At 34.9% G+C, this 23,323-nt stretch overlaps 1 protein-coding gene across 7 annotated transcripts in view; it reads left to right on the top strand.

Moving 5' to 3' along the window:
• NFAT5 (nuclear factor of activated T cells 5) overlaps positions 1 to 23,323 on the top strand; it is a 219,312-nt gene that overhangs the window by 121,748 nt on the left and 74,241 nt on the right. For 5 of the 7 annotated variants that reach the window (XM_074200350.1, XM_074200357.1, XM_074200355.1 and 2 more), the window contains one exon: positions 9,144 to 9,269. In XM_074200350.1, the coding sequence (XP_074056451.1) occupies positions 9,144 to 9,269 (126 nt within the window). Of the gene's footprint in view, positions 1 to 9,143; positions 9,270 to 23,323 lie in introns of those variants that run through there. The other 2 variants (XM_074200380.1, XM_074200396.1) reach the window with 2 other exon arrangements.

Genomic DNA, 23,323 nt, shown 5'->3' with positions numbered 1-23,323 from the left:
CTCTTTTCAATGTAGAACTATGTTGATCCAATGGAATTGCCAGGTTATCTATTTCAGAATATCTGAGGTAAAGCTGTCACCTTGGGATCCACTAGCTTATTAAGAGTTAATAGATTGGGGTAGCTAGGTGACACAGTGGATAGAGCACCGGTCCTGGAGTTGGGAGGACCTGAGTTCAAATTCAGCCTCAGATACTGAATAATTACCTAGCTGTGTGACCTTGGGCAAGTCACTTAAACCCATTGCCTTGCAAAAAAAACTCAAAAAATTTAAGAAAAAGGGTTAATAGAGAACTAGATCTTGTGCTTACCTTAGATTATTTATGCCCAGTTTGTGTCAGGTGTTTTTGGAAGTGTTAACTCTTTTAGGTTGTAGGGTAGTTTTCATTATGAAATCCAAAGAAAATTAAAAAAAAATTTTTTTAATCTGAAAGTTTTGCTTCCTCATTGCTTGTCATTACAATAGAGTATTTGACTTCAAAAACATGTGATTTCTATGAAGCAATTCTTTTGACTTATCACTATTTTTCTACTAAGTTGTCTGGTTGACATGAAAGATAAAAATTCTTTTATTTGTTGGTTCATACTTGAAAGTAAATGAAATGGTGCCTTCAATAAATAGGTGGTTCTTTAAGAAAATCTGTGCTTTAGAGGATAACGCCCAGGGGCATTGCATGTCTCATTGGAAAAGTTGGTGATGAAGCTAAATAGTTCTGCTGCCATCTATCTCTCCATTCTCAGGCCCCCAAATTAGAAGAACAAAATTTTCTGCTTATGCCTTTGTTTGTCTACCTTTTACTTGGGAAAGATCAGAGAAATTCTATCTTTGTCTTCCTGTCTTGAGGATTAGGAAAGACTTGGAAAGCTTGAGTGCTATGATCAGAAGAATTTGGGGAAAACCTGGCAGTACTATCTGTCAATTAAAAAAAATCAAGTTATTTTCGAAGTAGTATTTAGGACTAGAGAGAAACTTAGAAGTCATTTACTCTAATTTCATTTTTATATGAGGAAGCTTGAAGCCTTAGTGGGCAGGCACTATTTGCTCCGGGGGGGGGGGGGGGGGGGGGTGTACAGGAAGTAAGTAGCACTGTTGAAATTCAAGCCTTCAAACCATGATTTGATTCTTTATGACTCTTCTTCACCTAATTTTTATTCTTCCCCTCTTCCCTTCTTCCTTGGGCTTTGATTTTCCTCTCTTCTTTCAATCTCACCTTTATCAAATTAATGATTGATGTGATTATCAGTTATTTTAAGTTTTTTTGTGAAGGCATTTCTAAGCAAAACTTTGATTGTTAGAGAAATATAATAATAAATAAAGAAATAAAGTCTCTGAGGCCAGAGAAAAGTTTTTGAACTAAATTTCAGTGACGAGTATAAAGGCAGAGAGAGGAATTTTTTTCTCTTTATATTCAAAATTATAAAATTAATTCAAATGTGATCATTGAATAAAGAACAATTTCAGGAAAACCTGAAAAATTGTAATATAAGGAATGGTTAACTGGCATGTATCAGGACTGTTTGATTTTAGTAGCTAGCACAGTGAATATGAATAGAACTAAAATCAGTAAGACCTGAATCCAAATTTAGTCTCAGGCACTTAGTATCTGTGTGAACTTGGGTAGTCTCTTGTCTGCCTCAGTTTTTTCATCTATAAAATGAGAATAATAACAGCATTTACTTCCAGGGGTTTTGTGAGAACAAAGTCAGATCATATTTGCAAGGAACTTTGCAGGTCTTAAAAAAACTACACAAATGATGCTGTTGTTATTATTATTATTATTATTATTATTATTATTATTATAAGATGGAGAAATAAATCTCTTTTTTGCAAGGCAAATGGGGTTAAGTGGCTTGCCCAAGGCCACACAGCTAGGTAATTACTAAGTATTTGAGACCGGATTTGAACCCAGGTACTCATGACTCCAGGGTCAGTGCTTTATCTATCCACTGCGCCACCTAGCTACCCCCAGATGTGAATCTTAAGCAATAATTTAAAAAATAGAAAAACAGCAGAAAATAACAGAATTTATTAATTAGCAAATTTATTAATTCCTCAAATATTTATTGAATGAATGCTATAAGACATTTTAAAACTTTTTGGAGGCACAGAAACAAATAGCATATACACCTGTACAAGTGTGCATAACTATGTATATGTACACATATATATGTATTTACATAGACCCACATACAGATAATGTAACAAAGAATCCATTTGGTGTGGTAAGACATGCAAAGAAATAGTAAACATGATTCAAATGAAAAGAGCTATAAACAATATAAATAATGCAAAATGCAAGGGAGTAAAAAAGTATTTTGGGGAAAAAATGAATGTTGAGTGAAGAAGCAGAAAAGCTAATATACAAACTAAAACAGGATTGGAGGCCCAAACATTAAGCAACTGGTGCTGTCTAGCCCTAATATAGCCAAGAACAACCCAAATCAAAAAACACTGAAGAAGGGCATCAGAATTCAATAAAAGTTCTTAAGAAGAATAGTAGGATGGAAACTTAGATTAGAGCCACATCTCATAGGAAATATATTACATATGATAAACAATGGAATGATAATATCAATGGAGTAAAGTTTCTATTAAATAAATAGAAGTTATAGGAGACAAGATAAATGGATTGATTATACAAAGATTGCACTTATGCAACTGAAAGCAATTCATTGAAATACAAAGGATAGAAGCATAAAAAAATTTGCCATACTATTTCTGATAAAAATCAATACTAAAAACTTAAAATTAAAGATATATCATAGGGGCAGCTAGGTGGCGTAGTGGATAGAGCACTGGCCCTGAAGTCAGGAGGACCTGAGTTCAGATTTGACCTCAGACACAAACATTACCTAGCTGTGTGACTTTGGGCAAGTCACTTAACCCCGTTGCCTTGCTGAAAGCAAAAAACAAAACAACAAAAACAAGACACATCATAGTTTGTAAGAGTATTATTTATACACTTTAATGAGAATGAGTTTCATTCCATTTTCATAGTAGGGACCTTAGAAACTGTCTAGTCTAACTTTTTTCAATTTACAGATGAAGAAACAGAGCCTAAAGAAGAAAAGAGGCAGAGCTAGGGTCAAACTGAGGTCCCTTGACTCCCAAGTCCAGGGGAAATCTGTTCCCAAAAGAAGAAACAAATGAACAATAATAACTTGAAAAATTATTCAGACTGAAATAATCAGAGGAAGTCTAGTCCAAAGCAGTTCAAATGTATCATTAAATTGGCAAATATAGTTAAATAAATAGTAAATTTTTTTGTTAGTTGAATTATAAAGAAATGACCCTTATGCTTTGTGTTGCTGATGGAGCTATGTTTTGATGTCATTGTTTTAGATGTCATTGTAGAACAGACCTATATAAAACTCTAGATAACTTTTGACATAATGATTTCAATACTGAGATTATGATGCCCTCAAGATATCATTGAACAGAAAAAAGACTTCTGATCAGAAATATTAATAATTATATATGGAACAGCGAAATATTCAAAACAACCCATGAATTCAGGCTGAGCAGTTTCAAAAGTAAGAGATGTGTCATCTAAAAGATGACAAATAAGAATACAAAGAAATGGAAAGGCCTAAAAAGGCTGTGGTGTGATCGATAGAAAGAATATTAATGAATCAGGAAGACCTGGGTGCAAGTTCTAATTCTTACTGATACTGGCCATATGTAGGTAGTCATTTATAACCTTTCATTGTCTTCAGACAATCCTCTAAGACAAGCAGATGAGCACCATAAATAACAATGATAACAATTATTGGCATTTATTTAGCAATTTAAGGTTTGCAAAGTATTGAACATGTTATCTTATAGGTACATGGTAATCTTATCCTCGTTTTATAGATTGAGGGAATTGAGACTGAAAAAGGTTAGAAGACTTTTCCAAGGTCATATAGCTAGTAAGTTAATGAAGCAGGATGTGAGTCAATTTTCCTGACTCCAATCTAATGAACTTTGTACTCATCTCTGTGCCTAGATAGATTCTTCGTGAGTCAACAAAAACGAAGGTTGAACATAAGTGAACCAAATTTTGTTTTTTAACTAAATATAAAAGCTATGGAATACTCCTGAAAAATTAAAATTTTTCAAAGAATATAAAGTACTTTCACTAGTAGCATAGAGTCAGTTTGGCCAAAAGCTACAACACAGGAAAACTAAAATCATTCATGAGGGGAAGAAGCAAGCCATAAAATAAGCAGCTGAGAAGAACATAGCAATGAATGACAGAAAAGAGGAACCACTAGGGTGAATTTATTTGGTAGTTCTACAAAGGCAGTCCTTATCAAAGAAAATTGAAAGATATGTTCAGAGCAGAGAGCTTAAGAAGTCATCATGGATAGAGATGTGATTGGCAGATGAGGTTTTTGAATTGTCTGTGATTTTTGGAAAAATCAAAGACTACTGGGGAGATACTATAGAATGAAAGAAGGCCTATTTTTTAAAAAAGGGGAAGAAAATACAATCTTCAAAGCAGAGGTCCAATTGTGTGATTTTTATTTCTAGCAAAATTCTAGAGTGTATTACTGAAGGAATTATCGCTGATCACCTGGAATAAAGGAAGCAGCAATCACTAAAAGCCAACCTGATTTTATCTAAATAGGTCATGCCCAACTAACCACATTTATTTTTGTGATATCTAGACTAATAGGTAAGAGGAATGCTGGATAAATGGTATAGACTGTGCAAAACTTTTGAGTCTCTATTTGCTGCTTTTAGGGAAAAGAGGGTGAAATTTGAGTTATAGTAAGATGGATTTGGAACTATTTGAATGAGCTGCCCAATACAGCTCATTAATGTATAGCCTAACATGTGCAGATAACACATTTAGCACATTTCAACTTGGAAGTAGATTTTTAATAGAATACCTTTGGTGAACTTTTGTTACATTAAGTAAGGCATAATTTAGTATTTGACATGATAGAGGAGGTATGTCTTGATCAGATCACATCAGGAGTACAATATTTATAGTCTGGACACCAACTTTTAGGAAAAGATAAGCTGAAGGATATTCAGAAGAGTGCATTCCAGATGGTGAAGGAGTCATCAATGGCATCACAAAACAAGTCTATTAGGGGACCTTAGAGCTCATCCAATATACCCCTCTATCCAATTTTATAACTCAGTATAATGCTATATGATCATATGTTGAAAGAATTGGGGAATGTTTAGTTTGTGGAAGAGAATAATTGGGACGGGGGTGGCATGTGATAACTTTGTTTAATAAAGGCTTTCACATGGGAGAGATTTTTTTGCCCTAGAGAGTAGAAGCTATTAGAGAATAAATAGATGATGCAAAGAAGCAAATTTTTACTTAATAAAAGCGAAACCTAAAAAATTGGAACTGATTGGAAAGGAAATGGACTGCTTCTGGAGGTACTGGGTTCCCTTCTCTTGAAGGAAGAGCTTTAAACAAAGATAGGATGGATGTTTAAGGAATTCTTGTTTAAGGGGTACATACTATGATTCTTTGTGTCTCTAGTATCAAAGGGAATTTTTCATTAGGGTTTCTGAGGATGTTTAGTGTTTGAGATGGATGACTTATCTATAATCATGTTTCTCTTAATATAAATTCTGTATAATAGCATGGTATGTGAATTACATTCTGTAAAGGATAAAGAATAGAAGGCAGTTAGCATGATAAAGGAGTTCAGGTTCATGCTGTGTGCATGAATGGTTGAAGAACCTGTTATGTCTGGCACATATTAGGTATCTAATAAATTACTTGATTGACTGACCTGGAAATAGTAGAGAAGAGAAGAAACATGAAGTGCTGTTAAAATGAGACTTATTCTCTTTGTCTACAGAGCAGAATTAGGAGCAATAAGTAGAAACTGCAGGGGTTAATCTAAGTTTACTGAAAGGGCTATGCAGAACAGATCTATGCACAAGTGAGTGGTTTGCCTCACTGGTGGTCTTCCAACAAAAGTTGAATGACTACTTCTAAGGAATATTATAAGAGGGGATTCTTTACCAAGCATGAGTTGGTTGTGATGTTCCTTCTAGGCCTAAGATTCTGTGATTTCTTAGTGTTTGAGTTAGCAAAGTTTAAAAAATAAATGAGGGAAACAAAGGGATCAAATAGTATTATGTGTTATAAAGTAAGATATTTTTTCAAATGTCTTTTCTTTTGAAAATTGTTTCATGGCTTTTTGTCTGATACATAAAACTAAATCTTCCCTGACCCCCTTACCATCTGTGGGCTTTGCTCTGGGAGTTCAGGCTGATTTCTTCAGATTCTCCCTGCAGGTTCTGCAGCCTGTGCTCCCTCACTCCACAACTTATTCTGGTATTGCAGAATTCTCTCCCTGCCCCTTCAAGCTGTTCCAAGGCAGGGCTGCGCTTTGACCAGGGCTTTTTCCAACTCCCATTCCTGGTGAAACATCCCTTTGCTAGGGAAAGTATAAGTTACCTTGGACTGTGAAAATGTATCACTCAGTCTTTCTGTGGGTTCTTCCCCCCTCTAAATTTTGGCTAGAGTCATAATTTGTTGGCTTTTGGAGTTTGGGGGGTAAGGAGTTCCCAGGAAATGCTGCCTTCACGCTGCCATCTTGGCTCCGCTATTTCCTTAAAGAATAAAATTAATACATATCTGGTAAGCATCAGATGACATCACAAAAAATGAAATTACTAATATCTTAATTGGGAGGAAGTGATAGGTTACTGATGTAGGAGTTATTTCAGAATGAGTTGTCTATTTAGTGAGATCATAAACAAGATGTGGGATAAGGAAGACTCATCTTCATGAGTTCAAATGCAGCTTCAGATTCTTGTTAGTTGTGTTATCCTTTATAAGTCACTTAATCTTATCTGTCTTAACCTAAGACCATAAATTGTTGAACAAATTCCAGTTCTCATCAGTGGAGAGTTTCATATCACAGATGAAGCTTTATGGTTCACCTTCTACTCTTCTCTGAAAATTTCCCAAATTTTCAAACTGTTATAAATCACAATTTTTCTATACCATTTAATTCTCTTTAATTCTTGGCCATTTTCTTCCATATATGCTTAATACAAAGTTCTGTTCAAGATATTGAAAACATTTTTCTCATTTTCAGTATCGGGTGTTACCAATATATTAACTTAGTCTGGCCAACTCTTATGGGACATTCCGGTCTTTCCTGTAGGTGTGTATTTGTATATACAATTGTCTTCCTCGTGTATATATACTTGTCCTTCCCAATCAAAATATAAACTCCATGTGAGTAGGAATTGTTTCATTCATTGTATTTATATCCCTAATACCCATAGTAGACATTTAGTGTTCAATTAATTCTCCATAACACTTCTTGCATCCTTTTGTCATAATTTTAGGCTATGCCCTCATTTATTACCTGGTTGGTCTTGTTTCCTTGCTTCCTAATCAGGCTTTCCTCTCTAACCTTTATTGCTCTCTCACTGATATTCCTCTGCCCAGAAATCTTCAGTGGTTATCTTGTTGTGTACCCAGTAAAGGTACTACACACTTAAGATACCACTCCATCTTTCAATTCATATTTCATATTGCTCACCATCTACACATACTAATGCAAATTTTGTTCCTTCTATTCCCAGTTTCTGGAATGTTTTACTACTTTTTTGATTTTTGGTTGTTAGAAGTCTTTAAAAACATGTGCCATTTCTTCTTTGAAACCTTCCCTTTATTCATTTCTCTAAAGAAATTGTGTTTTTAGATTTTCTAGAAATTATGTATTCCTTTTTACCCTCTCCTCTTCCCGTCCTCCCACTTCATTGATAGAAACACAGGAATTAGCAGAAATGAGAGTCAAAATTTTTTATTTGTTCATTTTATGCATCATCATGGCTAAAAATATTTATCATCTGTTGCCAACCTCCTCATGATGAGCCTCTTCCCAAGTAGTTTATATTCCATCTAGACCCATATCTGGTGCTTTTTCATCTTATTAGAACTTGCCAAGAGATTTGGTTCAGTTGACTTGGCCTTTGTGAACCTAGTTTTGCCACAAACCTCTTCACTGCAGTGTGAGGCTTGAGAATAGGACTTTTGTGAAATAACAATTAACACCTAAAAACTATGGCCATTCACTGACTGACTTGAGAACATCCTGTACATGGGTAAAGTCATCTTGTACCTTATTAAGGAGTTTGTAGTTGTGAGCAGTGATAAATAAATTACCTCTTCTGCTAGCTGACCATGGCAGGGAGGTAGTCATTATGTAAATGATACTAGATTGGGGTGGCTAGGCAACACAGTGGTTAGCACTGGCCCTGGAGTCAGGAGTACCTGAGTTTAAATCCAGCCTCAGACACTTAATAATGCCTTAGCAGTGTGGCCTTGGGCAAGCCACTTAACCCCATTTGCCTCTCAAAAACTAAAAGATATATATGTATGTATGTGTGTGTGTATAATATTACATTATTACACTCCTAGTCCACAATTTGTTAAGCTTTAGGTAATAGTCTTCCATTTTGTTTCTTCTTTGTTTTTATAAAATAGTACTACTATAAATGTGTGTATATCTATATCTATATAAAAATGTGTTTAAACATATAGATAGATCTATATATTTAGTGATCTCTGACTATAATATCTTGGAAGAGGGGTGTGTGTGTGTGTGTGTGTGTGTGTGTGTGAGAGAGAGAGAGAGAGAGAGAGAGAGAGAAAGACAGAGACAGAGACAGTCAGTGTCTTCACAGCAGTTTAGGTTGTGCTGGCCTGCGGGTTGGAAGATCTGGGTACAAATGTTGCCTCAAATCCTTTCCGGTTGTGTGACCTTGACCATGTCACTTCATCTCATGTTCCCTTCTGAGTTCATCTCCATCTGTGTACTCATAAAGCTTATTTGTTGTTTTATGCAGCTGTAAATCAGTATGTACAACTTTGCAGTCATGCTTTCTTTACATCACTTCATATGCTTTTCCAGACTTATTTTTAAACATTTGTAATTTTTATGTCATAATAGTATGGTATATTTGATTGCATTGATATTCATGATGTATTTAGCTATTTTCCAATCACAGAGGTTCCTTAAACTTTTCTACCTTTACAATTGATATTGTGAATATTTTTATTAAGTGGAACTTTCTCCCTGTGTGCTCCCTTTACTGTCCCTTTAAGACACAGTCTTGATGATTTCATATTTAATTGCATCCTCTGTTTTTCTTTTTTACAGAATCTGTCTATGATCTTCTCCCAAAGGAGTTACAGTTACCTCCATCTAGAGAAACATCTGTAGCATCCATGAGTCAGACAAGTGGCGGTGAGGCAGGCTCGCCTCCTCCAGCTGTAGTTGCTGCTGGTATGCATTTCATTTTATTTTATTGAAGAAACCTGTAAGTTATGTACATTATGCTGCCCCACATGAACAGTGCTGGCAAAGTTTGGTTCAAAAAGCTCATCATGGAGGATAACTGAGGGTTCATTTTAGAAGGTTTTTAACATATATTTTTTGCCATATAATTTTCTTTAGCTCATCTGCTTGATGTAAATGATGTACTGTTATTAACAAGCAGTTATTGTTTAAAATATAAGTGCTTAAGATAGTGCCTGGTGCACACTTGATAAGCACTTGATAAATGCTTATTGACTGACATCAATCACATTGTCTTTTCTATAAATAATATTGTAATAACTGCACACAAAAAGGTTAAATTCCAAGCTATGGATAGAAAATGGTGTTTGACACTATTTTTTTTAACAGTGATGCTCTTATTATCTTAAAGGAAAAAATATTAAATTTTGCATTATACTGGAGAAGCACTCAGGGTTAAAACACTCAAATCTCTTTTCTGTTTGTAGCATGTTACTATAACCTTTGTATTGCCTATTAAAATGTATGTGTAACTCAAGGTAGCATGACTTCGTCCTCACTAGTTTCAGATTAAAATAGAGACAAATGTAAGGACTTGTACAAATATATATAATGCATTTGAAATTCACTTAGTTTATATATTTTATACTGAGCTTCCACAATAAATGCTTTAAATATAAATAAAAATACCCTTACTGATTTCATAGACAACACTTCAATTCATATTTGAATAAAAGATTGAGAGCAGACAGCAAACTATGATAAAGATTTGACTATCAAAGTTATTAATATATGAATTCTCTTCATAGAATATTGCTTTACATGACTTTAATTCATCTTTAGTAAGGCTGAGATCAAATGGTTTTTGATTTTTAAAAGTTAAAGTAGTACATATGCTTGAGGTTTATATGTCTCTCCTCATGGATTAAAATTTTAGTCCAGTTCCTCTGGTCTTTTAAGTGGTCTGAAGTCCATCAAAGGAAAGTGTTTTAAGTAGATTTTACTAGTTTGGGAAAGAAAACAAGGAAGCAGAAAGTTACTTTGCAAATGGGATGTTGCTGATGTTCTAGAGTTTTTTTAATGTGGTTTTTAAATGTGTTTACCTTGTACACAAAAGACTTCCATTGATCTATGTAGTGTAGTAAACAGAATTCCTTGTTGGGATCACAAAAACCTTAAATATGGCAAAGAAACTTTACAGCACTGCTCACTGTTCATGTGTTGTCAGGCATTTTTCTAACAGATTCTGTGGATTTAATTGTGTACCATCAAACTTTTTAGTAATTAGATTTATAAGATGATGCTAATGACAGTATCCTCTAGATTCTAAAATTTCTTTGAATATTTTTTAGAAATGGAGCTATTTTAATTGAATAGTTAAATTTTTATTGGTGCATAAAATATGAGAGAAATCACCAAAATTTTGTTAATGGTGAACATTAAATCCACAGGTAGAAACTTGACTAACTTGATTCTTTTATCTTTTGAGACTGGTTTTTAAAGCTATGAGTTTGACTAGAACTAAAAGTCTGTTTCCTCTATGTTTTTTTTTGTCATAAATTTTACAATAGATATAATTGCTTTTAAAAGCTAAATAAATTGGGTTTTGGTAAAAATCTTTTTTACTTTCCACAACCTCTATATATTTTGGTTTCCAGTTTAGAAGACTTTATTAAAAAATTGAAATGAATGAATCTTGAATTTGGAGCATAGGGTCCTCTATCTAAGAACTAACTGCAAGGGACCTCAGAACATGACTTTTTTCAGTTAACTCATTTTATAGATGTAGAAACCCAGTTGCAGTGAGGTTATAAAGTACTTGACCAAGATAATAGAAGTAGCAAGCATCAGCATAGGAATTTGAAGCCCCAGGTCCTTTTGTCTTTAGAGCCAATATTCTTTCTATTATGTTACCACCCTATTTCCAACAACTTGAAATACTTCTTATGACATTTTATAAGATATCAACTCTCCAAGGAAGATTAAAGCCCAGTCATAGATAGTAAGAGATTTGAACCAAAGGAAGCATGCTAAATTGTAAAGAAGAAAAGTAATAATTTCCTCATAAAGATGAACAGAAGACTAGAAAGAAACCCATTGTAATATAGCTATATACAGAATTAATTTATTCTGTTTGATTTAATTTTTTTTTTTAGATTTTTGCAAGGCAAATGAGGTTAAGTGGCTTGCCCAAGGCCACACAGCTAGGTAATTATTAAGTGTCTGAGACTGGATTTGACCCCAGGTACTCCTGACTCCAGGGCCGGTGCTTTATCCACTGTGCCACCTAGCCGCCCCTGATTTAATTTTTTTTAACTTGTCTTTTTTATTCTAAAATTCCAGTCTGTTATTGGTTCAAACAACAACAGCAACATAGCTGACAACATCAATTTTCAGTTGCAGGAGGTTATATTAAACTGGCTATGTTATTTCTTTTAAGAGTTAATATAAGATGTCAGTTTATTGTCATTTGTGTTTGAAATGACAGAATTGTACAAAAGCCTGGTGGGAACAGACTTCTAGTTTTGTCATAAAGATTTTTACTTCACCAATACTGTTATATTAACTTTTAAAAATCTTTATGTATGGATATTGCTGACCATATTTTGTTATTTGATTATTAAGTGAACTGTATATTTCTCAGATTCACCAATGCAGATTCATTTTCTTCTATGGTGTGATTGGATGCTAATTCACAACCCAGAATATTATACTAAACGTTGTGGAATGAGATTACTTGTTAAGACCTTCTTTAGCTTCTTGTGTTTTCATGCCAAAAGGAACTTTAGGAATAATTAGATGGTCTAACATTGGAATAAGCAGAAACCTTAAATATAACAACTTCAAACAGTTCTGTGAGTTATTAATAATTAAAATAGTCCACTTTCCTTAAAAGATTTCCTAATGAACTCTTAAATATTTTTTTGTGTGATCAAAAGATGACCAAGAATGATAGGCACATATGTGTTTAGAACTCTACATCAAAGCAAAAAAATAAAAAATTCTTAAATTTAGATAATGGGAAAAACTCAGAAAGTGGTTGCATTTGACCTTTTTGATACTAAAGATTAATAAGAAAGGTGCTATAATCTATCATTTGTCTCTTGAAGTCATATTCTTATAACATTAAAATGTTTCTAATCCTTGACTTGACTTAGATGGATTTTGGGGTTTTTTAAAGAGAAAATTGGTTAATTTAATTATTCTTTTTCACCAAATAAAATTTTTTGTCTTCAGTTTGGAATGTGGCACATTCCAGTGTGGTGAGCACATGTGCACACACATACAAACACACACACACACACAGCAATCAAGCTATGTTACTTTTGTGAAAAGGGAAAATATCTTAAGAGTATTGTTTAGTCTTTTTAGTAATTCACTTGTAAAAAATGGTTTTTATTTTTTTGTTTTCACAGGGCACTGGGTTAAGTGACTTGCCCAAGGTCTCACAACTAGGCAATTATTAAATATCTGAGGCCAGATTTGAACTCAGGTCATGCTGACTCCAGGGCAGGTGCTCATTTATAAAAATTTTGGCATACTTATTCCTTTTAATTTGATATTTATTAAACACTCACTATGTGGAATGTATTGTGCTAGGTGCTGGGGGTACAAAGATAAAAGAAGACAGCCCCCTTCTCTGAAGTTTAGTCTTGAAGGTGGGTAAAATAAGTTCATAAATAATTGTACTGCATATTATGATGAGTGCATTAAAAATGGCCTAATCATTGTGTTAAGGATGATTAGAAGGAGAACACTTAGAACTCTGGGCTCAAGCAAAGCTTCATGGAAGGTGGCCTTAGAGTTTGTCCTTGAAGTAAGGGAAAGATTTCCAATAGGTGGGGGTGAGGAGATTGGAGAACTAAAGATAGTCCAGCTTGATTAGAATACAGAGTTATATACTATACAATGGTATTAAGATAAAGAAAAATGGAAACTACTTCAGTATTTTTGCCAAGAAAACCCCAAATGGAGTCACAATGAGTTAGACATGCCTGAAAAAACTGAACAGATACAGTAATATGCTGTAAAATGGAAAAAGTAGGTTGGAACCAGATTGTGAGGGACTTTGAATGTCATTTAAGGAGTTGTTGTTTTTATTATTTTGTAAGCAGTTGGAAACCACTGAAGGTTTTGATGTCAGCATTAGGAAAATTACTTTAGCAATCTTATGTTGTTATTATTCGTATTTCATTCTTGAAGAAGACCATGACATCAGAGAAGTGATGTCATGACAAGCACATGAATTAAATTTGGGGGGGGGGGACTGTGCTAAGTCACCAGCCTTACTTTCTCCTCCAGAGCCAACTGAGTCCAGTGGCCAGATATGAATCAGGATGAGTGGAGAGGGCCCTTGATGCAGAGCAGACAGAGTTAAGTGATTTGCCTAAGGTCACACAGCTAGTAAGTATTACATGTCTGTGGTCAGACTTGAACTCAGGAACTCAGGTTCAGTGCTTTAACTGTGCCACCCAGCTGTCCACAATCATATGAAAGATGAATTAGAGAGAGAAGAGAACCAGGAGGTAGGAAAACCAATTAAGAAACTTCCAATAATAGGGGAAAATAAATGGGAATTGAGGACCCGGACTAGAGTGATTACTGATGTGAGACCAATAGCTCATAAGATTTTTTTTTAAAATCTTTACATAAGATTTATGATTTTCCTTCAGACAGATTTGTGAGGGAAACAGTGAAGAGATTACCTTTTTTGTGTAGGAAAAACCTGAGATATAAATAAGTTGTAACTTTCCTGGAGTGTGGAGTAATTTTGGTCAAACAACAGGGCTAAAGTTTGGAAGGCACTATTTGACTTTGTTTCTTTTAATTTGAAATAATGCAATTTCAAGAATTCCTTTCTTTCCTTTAAGACCTGGCTCAGGTGCCAACCATCTACATGAAGCCTTTCTTTATTACTTTCACCTCCTCCTCTATTTTTATTTCTGTTATCCTCCAGAGATAGCATGATATAGTGGTTAGAGAACTGGTCTTAAAATCCTGTGACTCATACTGGCTCTGTGATCCTGGGAAATCACTTCACTTCAATACCTTAGGCAGCTCTCTTAGGACTTCCTACAGACTTCAGCATTTTCTGGGTTTTTTTTTCCTCTTTCTCATTCCCCCCCCAATTCTTCTTTCGATATGGAAATATGTTAGATACAATATAGGTACATGTACAACTTATATCAGATTGCTTTCTGCCATAGGGAGGGAATAGGGAAGGGAGGATGGGTAGAAAAATTTGAAACTCTCAAAAACTTGCAAAAGGATGACTGGCATAAACTTTTTGCATGAAATTGAAAAAAACATAAAAGTAAATAAATGAAAAAAGACTAAGTTGCCAGAGGTACCAGTCTGCATTAGTAGAGGGACTTTATTTTTCTTTTCCAAAAATTTCCTTGACCAATGAAATGCTAGATTCATTCCTTAATCCTTTTATTTAATATGTTTCCTCAGACATTGATTCCCACAACTCCAGGAAGAAGGTGCTTGAAGGTGCTTTTGTACTTTCTGCTTCATAGAAAGTGAGTTGGATAGATACTGTGACTTGCCCAGGATTACACAGTTAATTTATCTGAAGTCAAATTTGAACTCAGACTTTCCTGACTGTAGGCTCAGCTTTATCCACTGAGCTATCTTATTATACAATATATCCCAATAGGGGGCAGCTAGATGGTGCAGTGTGGATAGAGCTCCAACCCTGGAGTCAGGAGGACCTGAGTTCAAATCCAGCCTCAGATGCTTAACAATTGTCTAGCTGTGTGACTTTGGGTAAGTCACTCTTAACCCCAGTGCCTTAAATAAATAAAATAAAATAAAACATTCTTACAATATATCCCAATATATTAGTATTCTAGTGAAGTTATTATAGCAAATCAGATGTAGGAAAAAGGCCTCCTTTATTGAATTGGATAACACAGTTTGGGGCAGCTAGATAACTCAGTGCCCATAGAGTGCTGAACTTGAGGATCTGAGTTCAGATATGACTTCAGACACTTAATTAGCTATGTGATCCTGGTTAAGTCACTGAAACCAGTTTGTCTCAGTTCCTCATCTGTAAAATAAGCTAGAAAAGGAAATGGCAAACTATTCTGGCAAACCCAAATGGGGTCATGGAGAGTTGGTTATGACTGAAACAATTCAACAATAACAAAAAATTTAATTTAATGATTTTATAAAGAAATATTCTAGGGGCAGCTGGCACGGTGAATAGAGCACCGGCCTTGGAGTCAGGAGTACCTGGGTTCAAATCTGACCTCAGACACTTGATAATTACCTAGCCCTGTGGCCTTGGGCAAGCTACTTAACCCCATTGCCTTGAAAAAACTAAAAAAATAAATAAAGAAATAAAGAAATATTCTTTATGGCTGAATAATTATTGTGACTGTTGGATAATACATAGAAATAATGTTTTTTGTCTTTTTCAGTCAGTTTTATAAAGCAGTACATTTATAAAAACCAGATATGTGGTAACAAAAGACCCTGACTGGGTGCTATTTACTTCACCAGAAAGGTGAATTGAGCTTTATCTTACCTTGATTAGTAATTATCCTTCAGTTTTCTCAATTCTGATTACTTAAAAAGCTACTGAAATTTTTAAAAAACAAGCAGTTACACTCCCAAACCTTTCACCAACCAAAAAAAACCTGCATACACAGTGAGTCAAATGCTCAATTAATTGATAGATGTGCATTGCAGTTTTCTTTTTTCCTTACTGGACTAAAAGTACTTTTTATTTGATGATTCACTAAAAGCAAGGTTAGCAGTTTATTTGAGGTCCAGATTTATAGAGTCAGACTGATTTGTAGTAATATCTTTATTTGATGACATTTCACTAAAGCAAGGAATCTTATAATTTTATAGATATTAGAAATCATTTGTGTTTGAGTTGATTTGAATTTTTCCTTTTTTTGAGTAGCCTAGTTCTGGATAGATTTTATTTAACTTTTGAAATTAATTGAGATTGGCAAAGAATATTTGAGAACCATGTATTTTTTCTTTCATAAAACACATGTTATTTCCTTTTCTTAAAAATGAAACCTGAAGACCATTAAGGAATCAATGTTTGTTCTTAGGTACAAATTTCCATTTTACCTGAATCTCAAATACAGTTCAAATCTTAATAGATTCAAGTCAGATCTCAACAGCTAATAGATGATTGTTTTATTTAAAGAAAATTTATTTATTTGTTCAATAACCTTTGCTTGTCCCTTAGACAATAAAATGTCCAGCACAGAAAGTCGAGTAGCTCTGGGACCCATTAGAGATTGACAAACTCTGAAAACCATGAGCACTGACTCTGGTCAGTGACTTATGTGACAGGTGAGCCACACACTGGGCTGGATGGCCTGTTTTCCTTTCTAGCTCTCAGTCTGGCACCCTGTTATTGTCCAGGGTTCAGTCACTTTGAGATATTATAAGCTAGTTTTCAGTTTGATGAAAATAAAGTTCACTAATCAGTCCAGACATCTATTAATCACCCTGAGAGTGGCATTCTTGAATGAAGTTGTTGACATAAATGAAAAGTTCTATTTCCTGACAACTCCTGGATATAAAAGTAATATGGGAATTAGTAAATTTTTTTAACCACCTACCATGTTATAAGTGTTAAGTGATATAAAAAGATAGAAAAAGTTTTATTCAAATTGTCCCTACCCTCACAGAGCTCACAGTAATGAAATCCAGAAATGTCTTACTCCCTGCTGGTCTTATACTATATGTCCTTTAAATGTGTTGTCCCTGTTTGTCCTTGTATTAATTGTCTCAAAGAGAACACTGAGTTTGAGTGATTTGCTCAAATGACCAAACCCTGATGGCTTCCTCCCAGGCCTTCACTCCGCGCGCGCCCCCCCCCCCCCCCCCCCCACTGCACTGCTTTTTGGAATGATTAGGCTTTAATAGCTGAACCTCTGGAGAAGAAAACAAAATAGTTTGTCTCATCTATGCACTAGTTATAATCCTGTACTTTCAGCTACTTTGCTATTTTAATAATAATAATAATAATAATAATAATAATAATAGCATTTACATTTTATCTTGTTACATTCACAGGAATCTGTGAGAGAAGTGCTCGTACTTCCCCATTTTTACATATGAGCAAATGGGGTAAAGAGTTTTAAGTGACTTGCCCATAGTCGCCTTGGCACTGAGTGCAGAATAAGTGATTGTATGATCCTTTATTTTTTTTAACTTGAGATAGAATAACCTTGCTAGTATTAGGATTGTAGAAATAAAATGACTAGGAATTGTTTTTTAATTTATTTTTGTAATTCCTTATAGATTATTCTTATTGAACAGCTTTACTTTCTCAATTGTAGTTTTAAAATTTCCTTTTTTTAAGTTAGTATGAATGTGACAAACATAAACATGACCTTTCCATAGCATATGAAAAGTAGCTTGTGTTTGAACCTGAATCTCTGTTGCATACAACTTTTTTAAAAGTATGTAACAAATTCAACATGGTAGTTCCAAAACTTGCCTATTTATGATGTTTCACATTATTTAGGATACTTAGTAAACTGGCCCTTTCATTTTTATATTAGATATATGTTAAACTTGGTGTTAAATATTTTAATATTCCCCCATTGATTTGATCATAAAAATAGAACTATATTTACATGAGAGATTTTTAGTAATAAAATCACATTTTTAAGAACAGATTTTCTAAAATCACATATAGGAGGGAAATTGTTAATTTTGTGGTGAATTTCAAAATAATAACTGAAAACAGAATAGGTCAAAAAGAAATAGGAATGCAAAAAGTTTCATACACTCAATAATGAATTCCTTTTTGGTTAACCGTATAGTTAGGTTACCCTATGGTAGGCAAAATTCTAATCAACATAACTGCCAAAATGGGAGGCAAACTGCCCAGGGCCTGTATACCTGCTTTAGTAAAATTTAAGTTAACCCTGTATGTAAAATAATGAAGAAATCCAATGAGAAGCTGCAGTTAAGTGATTTCTTTCACTAAAACCCCATTAAAAAGCTGGAAACACAAGGGCATTAGGAAAGCTATAGGAACTATGTATGCTTTTCTCCACCCAACCAAAGACAGTGCCACTAGAGAGTTATCAGTTGTTAGTTGACTAGCTGATTAGTCTGACCAAGGACACATGTTCCTACAAGTTTCTATGTGTAAAGGCCATAAGAGTGGAGAGCTCTTGAGAAATCCCCTGAATGATGAGGAAGTGACAGACAACTGTGCTGAACAATTATAAGGGCTCACAGCCAAGCTAGGCCTCAGATCTCTGAGGTCCCTAACACAGTGCCCTGAGATGTCAGAGAGTGCTCTGAAAGAGCAGCACACCAAACTTGGAATTCAGGATGAGACCAAACAGGGCTAACTTACTCCACCCATTGTACAACATAGGGTGATTACTGATCCTGGCACAAAGCCCCAATTTTGAAACTGCAAATGGAGAAATAAATTAAAGGAAAAGCACTTAGTAGTAGCAAAAATTGCCTCTGTTTTCCTTTCTAGCTCTTAGTCTGGCACCTTGTTATTTTTTATTCTTCCATCCCTCCTACCTGGTCCTATATCTCTTCTGCCTTGTGACCAAATTCCTTGAAAAGGTTAACTATAATAGGTACCTCCATTTTCCCTCCTCTCATTTAATTCTTTACCCTTTTCATCCTGACTTCTTACCTTATCACTCCTTTGAACTTACTCTCTCCAAAGTTATCAGTGAGCTCTTAATTACCAAATTTGGTAGTTTTTTCCCTCAATCTTTTTTTCCCCTTTTCAAACTTTTCAGCAACCTTTGGCACTATCACTTTCCTCTCCTTGACAATCTCTTCTCTAGGTTTTCAGAATACCACTCTCTCCTGATTTTCTTCTTATCTAAGAGCTCTTTTTTCAGTCTTCATTGTAGGATCCTTATTCAGGACATACCCTCTAACTCTTAAGTGATTCCTGGTTCCTTTCCTCTTCTCTTTTTCATTTGGTGATTTCATCAGCTGCCATAGATTCAAGTTATCATCTATTACTTTTCAAGCATCATGAACTGGACATCCAGTAGACAGCTCATTATGTCCAAAATTTGACTCATCTCTCCTCCCTTCCAGATTTCCCTCTTACTGTTAAGGGCAACAAAGGGGTGTTCAACTTATGATCATACACAGTTTGGTGTAGAAATACATCAAACTTAACAGGGCTAAAGGTGGGGGGAAGGAGTAGAAAGGGAAATTTTTACTAGGAAAGAAAAAAAGCACAAGCAAACTGAATAGAGTGGGGGGAAAAGAAAACTAGAACTAGGATCTAAGGCAGTGGTTTTGATTGGTTGCTTCTTGATAAAGGGTGTGTATGAATAGCTGAATAGATTGGGGCATGTGAATGTAGTAAGAATATTATTTTACCTTAAGAAATGATGAAAAGCAATTTTAGAAAATCTTAGATTTTATGGACTGGTTCAGCTTAAAGTGAGAAGAATTAGGAAAACAGTTTATAGGAAGGTAGAAAACATCATAAAGAAAAACAACTGAAAGACTTAAGACACTGATTAATTTTATAATCAAGCTCCAGAAAATCTATAAGAAAAGACAAGAGGGTTTTAAGATAGAATCCTTAATACCCAGTTAAAAATCAAAGGATCATTGATCGAGAGGTAGTGCTTAATGACTTTATTTCCTGAACTTAAAATCATGCTTCACAAATACATTTCTTTGCAACTATTATTTTCCATCTCTAGCACATGTGACATAGTTAACTACTCTTCCCTTCTGGATAGTCTTCCTTCTCTGAATTTTCATGATATTAATTTCTCTTGGTTCTTCTTTGGCCTCATCTTTTTCCATTCAGTCTCCCTCATTGGGTCATGCTGCTCAGGGTAAGCGGAAAGAGAGGTTCTAGAGGGAGAAGGATAAACTACATTGAAGTCTTCCTTCAACACTACTATCTGTGTAATGAGTCACTTAGCTTCCCCAGGCCTTAGTTTCTCAAGTGTAAAATGAAGGAGTTAGATCAAATGACCCTCTGAGATAAAGTCTTCTACCTCTTGATCAAATGATCCTTTCATCTCTAAGTTTAAGGATTCTGTCTTAGACCCTTTTGTCTTTTCTTTCTACCTTCTTTGTCTCTTAGGGTCCTCATCAGTTCCTATAGGTTTCATTATAATCTCTATTCATATGACTCTCAAATTTATATATCCTGTTCTGATCTAGTCCCACATTAAGAATTATGTCTTAGACACATAGAACTATTTCTTTTTGTAGACTACTCAAACTCTCTCTAAAAAAAACTTAGCTTTTCCCCAAAATTCACTCCCAGATTTAGCCCTTTCTATCAAAGGTGGCACCATCCTTCTAGTCATCCAGTTTTTTTTTAACCTTAGGATTATACTTGACTTCTTCATATATACTGTATCTCAGCCCAGATATTGAATCTATTGCCAAATTTTGTTATTTTTACCATTATAATGTCTCTTTTTATCTGTCCCTTTTACTTACAGGCCCTCATCACTTCACATCTAGACTATGGGTAGCAGCTTTCTAATTGTTCTCTGCATCTAAATCTGTCTCCTCTTTCCAAATTGCATTCTATTCAGATGTTAGAGTAATTTTCACAAAGGGAAGATCTGATTATATTATCTTACTACTCAATAAACTATTGCCTTTAGTATAATTAAGCTTATTTATTTGTTTTTTAAAGCCCTTTATAACCTATTGCAGCCTACTTTTCCAATTTTTACTATTCATTTCTCCCTTCTATCTCCTTATTTCCACCAAATTCGTCTTTCTGTTCCTCGCACAGCAGATCTTTATCCCTTTGCACCAACTGTCCCCCATGCCAAAGATAGATTTCCTCCTCACCTTTACTTGTGATCTCTGGTTTCCTTCAAAATTCAATTCAAGTATCATCTTCTACATGAAACTTGTCCAGATTCCCCTGCAGTTGCTAGTGCAAAATTGCCCATTATTTTACACATAATTATATTTATACACATTGTCCTAAACATCCTCTAAACTTCTTAAGGATAGAGACTCAATTTGTCCTTGCATTCCCAGTGTCTACTTCTTCCCGTTTTTTTAACCTGTGGCTTTATTTAACTATTTGCTCTCTTATTTAGGTTTATACTTTACTATAGATTTCCTTTCACCTGTTAATTTACTTTTTTGTGTTTTCATTCCTGTCTCAACTTTTATCCTTTTTTCTTCCCTTAGATTCTTATCTAATTACATGTCCTTATTATAAATTTCTTTATATTAATCTTAGCCACTTTTTGGTTTCTTTTATTTTGTTTCATATAAATACAAAACGAACATTTAAAATGAAGGTGGGGAGGCTAGGTGGCCCAGTGGATACAGCACCGGCCTTGGAGTCAGGAGTACCTGAGTTCAAATGTGGCCTCAGACACTTAATAATTACCTAGCTGTGTGGCCTTGGGCAAACCACTTAACCCCATTGCCTTGGAAAAAACTAAAACACAAAAATGAAGGATAAAATGAAGGTGACAGTAAGCATTTATTAAATACTTACATGTGCCAGGCACCAGGCTAATTATTGGGGATACAAAAAACAAAAGAAATCTGGGCCCTGCCTTTACAGGAGCCCAATGCAAGTTGGGGAGATAGCATATAAACAACTCTAAGTACCACAGATAGACAGGATGAATCTTAAGGAAGACATCAGAAGTCAGAACTGGAATCAGCAGTCTTTTGCAGAAGGTGAATCATGAAGCTAGGGAATCCAGGAGGTAGGGATAAGGAGAGAAGATAACCCAGGTTAAGTAGGGGTAGAGAGGAAAGGCATCCTTGATGAAAAAGATATGTAAGGAACAATAAAAAGGGTATTGTTATTGGATCATAGAAATTGTGGAGAGAAATAGTGTATAAGAATACAGGGAAAGAAGAAAGGTTTGTAAAGAGTTTTAAAAGCCACAAAGGGTTTCATATTTGATTCTAGGGGTAATGGACATCCAAAGAGTAGGAGGGTGATATGGTCATACCTTTACTTGAGAAAAATCAATTTAATACCTGAATGGAAGATGGATTGTAGTTGGGAAAGACAAGGATAGAGAAGGGAATGTATAGGAGAAATGTTAGGGAAATAAAAATGACATTAATTGGCAACATATTGTAGAATCAGTGCAACTGAAAAGTCAAGGTTGACATCTAGGTTGCAAGCCTGGGTGACTGGAAGAATGGTGATTCTTGTTTACTGACAAATTCAGTAAAGGGAAGGATTTAGAGGAAAGGAGTCACTCTGTTTTGAATGTATTGAGTTTAAGAAGGCTATGGGATGCTTAATTTGAGATATCACATAGGTAATTGGGAATATGAGATTCCAAGTCAGGGGAGAGACTGCTAATTTTGTTGTTGCAATCATGTCCAACTTTCTTACCTTATTTGGGGTTTTCTTGGCAAAGATGTTGGAGTGGTTTGCCTTTTCTTTCTCTAGCTTATTTTACAGATGAGGAAACTGCGACAAATAGGGTTAAACAGCTGATAAGTCCTGAGGTTATATTTGAACTCAGGAGGATGAGATTCCCTGACTCCAGTCCTGGCACCACCTAACTATGTAGGATTGTATAAAAACATTTGAGAATCATTTGCATAGAGATATTAGTTGAATCCAAGGGATCTGAGTATATCAAATGAATATAGAAGGTGAAGAGAAGAGGGCTAAGAGCAGAACCCTATGGGTCACCCAGTTAATGAGATGACCTGGGTGAAGAGGCAGATGGGAGGAGAAGCAGGACTGAGCAGTGTTATAAAAAAGCCAGAGAAAAGGCAGCTAGGTGGTGCGGTGGCTAGAGCACTGGCCCTATTCAAATGTGGCCTCAGACACATAATTACCTAGCTGTGTGACCTTGGGCAAGTCACTTAACCCCACTGCCTTTTAATAAAACAACACTAAAACACTTTTTTTTTTTTGAAAAGCCAGAGAGATCATATTTAGCATAACAGAATGGTCAACAGTGTCAGTATCAGAAAAGTAGAGAAAGATGAAGACTGAGAAAAAGCAATTAGATTTGGAAATGAAGGAGTCATTTGATCACTGAAGAGGGATATTTTAGCTGAATAATGAGGTTGGAATCATG

The sequence above is a fragment of the Macrotis lagotis genome, chromosome 1 (assembly GCF_037893015.1).
Source record: "Macrotis lagotis isolate mMagLag1 chromosome 1, bilby.v1.9.chrom.fasta, whole genome shotgun sequence".
Lineage (NCBI taxonomy): Eukaryota > Metazoa > Chordata > Mammalia > Peramelemorphia > Peramelidae > Macrotis > Macrotis lagotis.
This window is presented reverse-complemented; position numbering and strand designations above follow the sequence as displayed.